This window comes from Charadrius vociferus, unplaced genomic scaffold (genome assembly GCF_000708025.1).
Source record: "Charadrius vociferus isolate BGI_N301 unplaced genomic scaffold, ASM70802v2 scaffold264, whole genome shotgun sequence".
Classification (NCBI taxonomy): domain Eukaryota; kingdom Metazoa; phylum Chordata; class Aves; order Charadriiformes; family Charadriidae; genus Charadrius; species Charadrius vociferus.
The window spans coordinates 84,059-92,937 of NW_009648045.1; the positions used below are offsets into that span (position 1 = coordinate 84,059).

Consider the following 8,879-nt stretch of genomic DNA (forward strand, 5'->3'; position numbering starts at 1 on the left):
GTTGCACAGAAAACACGACAACTGTTTTGGCAGGGGTAGCTGCAAAGGCAAGAATAAACTGGACGAGAAAACTTGATTTATGTTTTCATTCCACAGCTAGATCCTCATTAACAATTTTAGGGAAAACTTCTACTTTTACTTATCCAGTAAGGAATTTATTGAATGATCACGTGTAAAACCTTTAAAATGAATGAAGAATGACAGGGGAAGAGACTGAGGCAGGAGCGAAACCCTGTCTGCTGTATTCTAACCCTCAGCAAGCTTAATTTATGAGAGCAGTTAAATAATGTAGCGATATGGAACCCAAAAACATCACACATGTACACGTACGGTGCGTACGTATAGGTTCAAGGCACACAAAGGTGAGGCAGAAGAAAGCTTCAGGAGAACGTTGTCTCGGTCATCTGCATGGTCACTAGAGGTGCTCCTCCCAAAAGCTGCTTCCTAAAAGGTACTCCCAGGAAACTGCATATAAACATCATCACCTCTTCTTGCTTTCTACATAGAGAGCTATAGGAAATAATCCGAAATTTCAGAGAGTAAATACTTTAAGTCTCTACCGCTTGGCACCAAGAAAAAAAATGCCAGTTCCATCCAAAACAGGCTGGAAGTTTACCCGGGAGAAGAGCTCTGTTTCGATACCTCGACACTTGCTTCCACCTTTTTGCATTTCATTCGTTTCACATAACCCCAGAAAGAGAGTTTCCACATCCCAGTCAAAAAATTAAATAAAATCAGTGCAGGTATCTTCTGCATTATCATAGCTCTAGAAGCTAGGAAACTAGAACACAATTACCCAAGGTATTCTCCAGCAAAGATTGTCAAGATCCATCAAAACTAGTCAAAATTTGGCTCATATTATAGGGACAACATAAAATAGATATTAATCTAGCAGAAAGACAGAAAAAGAAATGCCAAGTAAGGAAGTAACATTCAGTCTGGAAAATAAAAGTCCAACTAAAAGTTCCTCTCAACTGCATCAAACTGGTTAAGGAAAGGTTTTCAAGAGAAATAAAAAAAAGTTTTCTGTTTTTTCTCTCTCTTCTAGCCCCCTCCACTTCCACACTCAGCATCTTTGAGGCAGCCTGCCTGGCTATCACTAAGTTAATTTGTAACAGGGAACACCAAAAAAAGACAGAAAAATATGCAGCATCTCCCCTGTAAGAGGGAGCGCGTTTGTTTGCTTCGCTCAGGAGAGTTCCGAAATGACTCTTCTATAACTTCAGGGTACTGCTCCTTATGGAAGAAATGAGTATAAGCCATCAAATTTGGATGAACACAGCCTCTGCTGAGGAAATAGATGTATCTTTACAAAAAGAAATACTCCAACAATTTTTAGAGCTGAGGAACTATTTCCCGAAACGGCAACTCACCACTTCATGAATGGATCTGTTGAAGCCATCGTCCTCTGTAAGGATCAGCAAAATGATAAGAGCCATGTAAACGTGGTGCGAATTCCTTTCTTCAATGTGATACAGAATTTCAAGAATCGGCAGAACCTTTAGGGAAGGAAAAACGTGTGTCTTCATTTAGTCTTCAAACACCTCGAACGATAAACAGAGGAGACTCTAAACCTCCCATGTATCACCCTGCCCTTAACAATACCATAGCGATTCCTCCCTCTTGAAATAACCACCCCTAAACGGTGACGTACAGCGTTCAAACACCTTCCATCTGTTTTATTCTGTCTCCACAAGAGAGTCTAAACAAATTCTTTCTTGTGGTCGGACATGGAATTTCAATTCCTAATAAATGAGATTTCCAGCCATACCAGTTACCGTAGGCTCCCAAAGCTTTCGTGCCCCTCTAGACTATGGGAAAATAAAATTGTTAAACAAGATTTTTCACCAGTTCAAGCAGGAAAACAATTGTTTCTAACCATCTGTGCTACCACAAGCCTGGTCCGAAAGGACTGTCCTCATCAAACATAGCCGAGCATATCGGAGCTGAGGTGCCCAGAGGCATTTTGAGACCTGAAACTCAAATTCCATCTCAGTGCGTGGAGGTAAGCCCAGAAAAGAACCAGTTTGGGTTGGGTTAAGACTAGAAAAGGCCTGTTTTTCCAATTCTAAATAACAGGCAGCCAAAGCGAACTGACGTTACGACGAGAGTTCAGCCCAAGGTCTTGCAACATTTCCACCAGGATGAACGGCTCAAGCCAAAGGCTTGCAAATAATAACGAAAATGAGATTTCATTGCAACAGCAAGCATACCTGAATGCTAGTCTAAAGTTAATCCAGATGCAAACGTTGTCTCTCTACCAACTGAAAAAGAGCTTTCCACTGGCTCAGGACAACGTGGCTTCCCTGGGCCGTGGAAATAGGCCTACATCGCAAAATACCCTGGAAAAAGGAACTGGAGAAAACTCTCAATTCCAAGATAGCGGCTGAGATGTAGAATTCGTTCCAAGAAGCTTTTAGACACCTAAAGGCTTGCTGGTTTTCAAAACAGGCCGAGTGCAGCAGGATGAATCATGTGAAACCTATTCTGGTGAGCGGCCAGGACACCGAGTGCTTCACAAGCTTCTGTAGTTACCAGAATGTTCTCTTACCATCAACCAGTCCCAAAACAGTTGGAACATATTAAAAAAACAAAAAACAAAAAACCACACAACAGTTTTTATTAAAACCAATGAGATTGATCTAAATGCCACAGGCCACAAAACATTTTGACAGATGCTTTGCCCACGGTCAAGACAACACCACAACAAAAGCAGAGGGGAAAAAAAAAAAAAATATTTACACATTGCAAACATCCTTCCTTTACCATTTCAAAGGATCCTGCACAAAACCTCTCTCGTCAGTTAAAACTGGAGTTGTGTTTTAGTTTTGTGCATGTAGGTCTTGAGAGTAAAGACCAAGATTTCTGAGAATATCTACTTAGCATGTAGCAAAAAACATTACTCCTTTTCCCTGGATGGGGGAAAAAGAGAGATAAACGTCACTGCATTATTCCACTGTTCGAACTATTTCCATCTCCGATGTTTATATTGCATGTAGCTTTCCATTGCATTAGCTCAAAGTCATTTCCAAGTCTTCCAGTCCCTAAAGGGGCTCCAGGAGAGCGGGGGAGGGACTCTTCATCAGGGAGGGGAGCCATAGGATGAGGGGGAACGGTTTTACACTGAAAGAGGGGAGATTTAGATGAGATATTAGGAAGAAATTCTTTCCTGTGAGAGTGGTGAGCCCCTGGCCCAGGTTGCCCAGAGAAGCTGTGGCTGCCCCATCCCTGGAGGTGTTCAAGGTCAGGTTGGACGGGGCTTGGAGCAACCTGGGCTGGTGGGAGGTGTCCCTGCCCAGGGCAGGGGAGTTGGAACAAGATGGTCTTTAAGGTCCCTTCCAACTGTAACCATTTAATGTTTCTATGGTAAGCTGCAAATAGCAGGAAGCAATATAACACTACCGAAGAATTGCATTTATGCTTGACTTTGTGGGGAGAACAACAAAAGCCTCTCTGAAGGTAACCAGTGGAACAACTGGAGAGGGACTTTTTCAAGGGCATGCAGTGATAGGATGAAGGGGAATGGTTTTAAACTGCAAGAGGGGAGATTTAGATGAGATATGAGGAAGAAATTCTTTGCTGTGAGGGTGGTGAGCCCCTGGGGCAGGTTGCCCCAAGAAGCTGTGGCTGCCCCATCCCTGGAGGTGTTCAAGGCCAGGTTGGACGGGGCTTGGAGCAACCTGGGCTGGTGGGAGGTGTCCCTGCCCAGGGCAGGGGGGTTGGAACTGGGTGATCTTCAAGGTCCCTTCCAACCCAAACCATTCTATGAGTCTATGAACTTCTGAATTTTTAAGACAGCTCCCAAATACCCGTGTATTCTTTCAGACCAGCCCAACATCTCTCCTCTGTCTGTGCACACTAATATTAGGTCAAACTGTTGCTGAAAAAGCGCATTTGTTTTCCTTAAATGCTCCAAGTCCTAAAAGTGTGTTGTTAGAAACTACATCAAAACGAGTACCTTGATTCTGACATTGAGACGTTACAGACATTTCTATATGAGCCCCTGTGTGAAAGCACTCTTACTGAAATTTCATATTAGCTACTGAAATTACTTGCACTCTGAAGAGCGATTCGGCTCTCCAGATCACTGCATTCAGTCTTTCTGCCCCAAACACACCTTGAAAGCTTTCGAACCCTCTTCTTCCCACCTCCGCTCCCCCCAGCCACGCTTTCCTTCCCACTCCTCTTTCAGACTTCCCTCCATCTCCGTACCGGACCAAACTCAAGGAGGCAAATGGCACACCGGACCAAACTGCATGTCATTCCTGAATTAATTCATACAGTTTCTATCACCCTTCCTCCTCCCAACATTTTTTCCTGATTGCTGAGGCACACACACCTTTAGGACAAGTCTTACTGTTCTTAGAACAAAAACTATTTGGTAAGCCACCAGTTAAATAAAACAGAGTTAGGATAGAAGATTGAATTAAAATTTTAACGATATTAAAATTTATCTAGAATTGTAATCAAAATACATTTCTTGCACTTTTGTGTTACACAAGTGTATTAAAACTTTTATATCTATCTTCTAACGCAATCGCATTGTCCAACCATGTACTGAGAAGACAACTACCACTTCTTTTTGTATTGCTGGCCCTTTTATTCAACGGCGTTAAATGATCATTAGGAGACTACTCCTAACACTCCTCCATCGGGAGCAGCTTCTAACCAGCAAGACACACCATTACAAAGTTACTTTTAATCCTGAAAACGGGTAAAACCAGCTTATTTCTTACGAGCAGATATCTTGCTGGCATTTTTACCCGCAATATCGGTGTTAACTGCTCATTCAAATAAAAAAAGGCTCAACGTTCTCTCATCCAGGAACCACAACGCTGTGGTTATGAAAAAATTTGCTAATTGACCCCTATTTCACCAGTCCCACCGATTCCTGGAGAATCCTTGCAAGTATTTGCAAGATGACAGCCAAATTCCAGATGGGAACATCCCTAAGAGCATCAGGTATTTAACCTAATTATTTTATAAAATGATACAAAGTGATACGCTGTAAGTTACGGAAGACACACAAACATCCTATTCGTTCTACCAAGAAGACTTCTTATAAGAGCAAAAAGGATGCGTTGCCTTACTAACGCTAAAGTATTATAAAGCACAAGAGAAGATGAAGGTATTCATATATAAATGACAGAAGGAGGAGATTCATTCACAAATGAGGAAGCAAGCTGAGACATTATCTATTAAAACAGTTAAAACCCAGAGTGAATCAATTTACAAATTAAACTGGAGTTACAAAATAGCAAAGACACATTTCAAAAACCCCTAGGAAATGTCTCAGAACATCTGCTAGCGATGCTTCCTGAGCACCAAAACCGAGAAGAATTAAAATAGGGGAAAAGACAACAAATGGGATGCACTGAGTGCAGTGAAACAGGAACAACCTGCGAAAGCCCTAAAAGTTTAAGATGAGCGTTCAGCTGGCCGCTGACTCGATCTCTCATATAACACAGACCCTCGTCCTTCACCCAACTGCTTCTGCATGAAGACGCCACTGATTTAGGCCATATTCCTCCAAAAAGCCATCCACCCCCATTCAAAAATATCCACAGACAGCACTGTTTTGCCTCTGAATTAATTACTTGAAGGGTTTTCCTCCCATATCTCTAAGTTGTGGGATTCACCCTCCAGGCTTTAGCTCTTATCCCACCCTCTCTTCAAGAGGGGAGACTTCTTCCCAAGCTCTTTTCTGTCCAAGTGAGCAAAGTTAGCTTTCTACGCCGCTCAGTTTTTCCTCTCTTCAAGAGGAGAGACTTCTCCCATCCAAGGCTTTCCCCTTGTGAAGGTGCATCCTGATGCTTCCCAAGCTCTTTTCTGACCAAGCGAGCGAAGTTAGCTTTCTACGCCGCTCAGTTTTATTGTCCAATTTAAAGCAAAAAATAATAATAAAAAAAGAAACGTTTCTCTACACCCTCCCCATTTTTCAAAAGGCTGTAAATATTGTATGAAGTACGGTAGTGCAACACCAGAATAGTACGCAGTGCGTTCGCACCACTCTCGCGGTTGCCGTATAGGGAAGGAAAGAACCAGCTCCGTGACTCCTGCTCCTTCGTCTCATTTACGAGCCCAAGACTGAATTAGCCTTTTTTTCACCACAGGGTTGTAATTAGGAGATGATGATTTCTTCGTCCGGCAACTCCCCCCGTTTACGAGCCCAAGATTGAATTAGCCTTTTTTTCGCCACAGGGTTGTAATTAGGAGATGATTTCTTCGTCCGGCAACTCTCCCGCTCCCCCCAACCCTTTCTGTGTCTGGCTCAGCCCGTGTTACGTAGGAATTAAAAGCGCTCTTCTCAGTTGGCCGCTGCTCGTCCTTGCCTACCAGCCCGCTAAAAACAGGAGGATCGGACAAAGATGTCGGTAACGTATCAGCAGCAATCACGAAAAGCAACGGTATGCACGAAGAGTAAAATGAGAGCTCACAGTTTCAAATTTTGCTATTAAAAAAAAATAAAGAATCAAACATGCTGTTGACTTTTCAGTGATGCTTTTCTCAATTTTCTCAGTTTTTCCCACAAAGTGTTTAACGCTGTTGATTATTTCTGAGATTTTCCTATTTTGGGGGGGTTTGTTTTGTTTGATTTTCTTTTGTTTTATTTGAGGGGGAGGATAAATTGGTGATAATATATGAAAATATCCCACATTGCAGAGCATCCGAGTACCTGCGTCTGGAGTTGCTCTGACACACACACCTCATGGTTTTTCTGGAAGTTTTACAATCTATCAGACATCATAATTACAAAACAACGCACACACCTAACCTTTATTTCTCTAAAGATAAATTAAATTGATACGGTTAGCAGCTGTGAAACGTCATATCACATACTAACAGCCCAGAAAATTAAATATGACCATTTGTTCACCGGATTCATGCAAAACTACTCAGCCCTCACCTAAATAATCTGCGGCGGACTACGCAGGGGTTCGGTCTGGAATCAATTCAATTATCAGCCATCTCACCCGAGTTTGCCAACAGTCGTGTCTATCAGCTCTGATTTTAGCAATACATCTGCTAGAACTTGGACCGAGACCAAACTCATTCCATATCTGCCATCAAAGAGGCAAAGGATCTAATTATCTGGCAAGATTTCAAATATTAAAATGGAAAGGGTTCTCTGTTCCGTTACCAATTCCTCTAGACAGCCATTATCTTATTAAAGGAATGCTTTTTAATAAGTAAGATTTGTTAAAGTGGTTTGTGACGTTACTAAACGTAGTGGGGAGCACAAGCTAATTTTTAACCTACGAAAACTGTACCAGGTGTCTGTTAGATTGGCCATTAACCACAATCCTATTTAAAGCAGCTAAAAAGTCACTATAGTTGTATTTCTATAAAATCTGTCAGCTGCTCCTCGAGGAGTTTCAGCCTCAGGTCAACCCTGCAAGACGTTTGGCGTGTTAGTCAAGCTACAGCTCATTTTCTTAACTATTATCCCGGTACGCGCGCAGCTTGTGTAACTTTTTGGCCTGAACATGTTAAAAAAAGAAAAAGAAAATAAAGAATAGAATGGTATCTGCTACCAGTTTCTTTCCACCATGCCCAGAGGGCAGCAGTTTTGACCTGGATCAGACAGTGACACTGAGAAAGAGGGAAGCACAGAGAGCCTGGTAGCTTTAGCAGTACTATGTTGGACTTCAGTGACGTGTTTAGCATCATACTCCTGAGATGACACAACAAAAAGGAATAACTGAGCCAAAAATGCTGAATAAGTGAGCGAGAACCTACAGCCCCCACAGCATAGCAGGGGACACTGGCAGCTGGTGACACCCAAGCTTCCAGGACCAACCCCTCATGACGAGTATAAGGTGAGCAGAGCAATACTTACAAGATTTTCTATGTCCGTTCGTGCCAACACGTACGTCCGTACATTGCTGTTTTGATGCAGAAGCATGTATAAAAGAAGAGTCGCTTGATCAGATTTCTGCTGCTCACACAAAGCTGTGTACAAACTGTTAAAATTAATCTGGAAAGCGTGTGGATTTGATGATGAAAAAGCAGTGCTATCTGAAATAAAGAAAGAAAAAAAACCCAATCTTTAACAAACACATTTACAATTCAGCTATTTGCTAACTTCGTAAAAATCTCCGGGGCGGGAAAAACACTTTATACAGACACCACAGTAGGGAGGAAACAAAATTCATCCATGCCTCTTCTCATAAACCTTAACAGGGTCTCACGAAGCTTCAGTTGTGCCAAAAAGCTGAGGTTGCCCTCCCACATGAGTTCCAGTAAGACTCCTGTGTCTGTGTAAGACACACTTTTTCTTTTTCTTTTTTTCTTTTTTCCCCATAAAGCTATTCCATTGTCCAAACAGCTTTCACTGTTAGAAAGGCAGATGATCCCAGGAGCTGCTGCAGCTACAGGGGTCTTCTCCGGAACCCACGTACCGATTCACATGCAATCGAAACCTCCAGGTTGAGTTCCCTGCCATCAGGGTGGAGTTATCCCTTATCCATTTCTAGGCGTGACGGGCAGATGCACATAAGTCAAGACAGTCAATAGATTCTTAGCGAAATAGAAGCGCTGTCAGGACTTTAAAAGTTGGTGGGGAGTTTAATTACAGCAATATAAAAAAATGCATCACATAGTCTAATATCATTCAGAGTAACAGCAGTTTGTTCGTGTTCACAATAAATAATAAAAGAGTAAAACAGATTTCTGCTCTCAGAACCTTTTAACAAGAAGCTTTACCAGTTTCAACAAAACCGTCCATCAGCGCAGCTCTCCAGCATCTAGGAATTTCCAGTAAAAATGGCTGGAGAGCAGCCCTGAGGAGAAGGACCTGGGGGTGTTGGTGGATGAGAAGCTCAACATGAGCCGGCAATGTGCGATCGCAGCCCAGAAGGCCAACTGTATCCTGGGCT

General features: G+C 42.4%; 1 protein-coding gene across 1 annotated transcript in view; it reads right to left on the bottom strand.

Annotated features, from left to right (window-relative positions):
* The window catches only part of DYM (dymeclin), a gene marked incomplete at its 5' end in the record, with an annotated part of 148,932 nt that overhangs the window by 71,081 nt on the left and 68,972 nt on the right, over positions 1 to 8,879 (bottom strand). The window contains 2 exons of the mRNA XM_009883702.1: positions 1,374 to 1,499; positions 7,841 to 8,019. Coding sequence (XP_009882004.1) covers positions 1,374 to 1,499; positions 7,841 to 8,019 — 305 coding nt within the window. The remainder of the gene's footprint in view (positions 1 to 1,373; positions 1,500 to 7,840; positions 8,020 to 8,879) is intronic.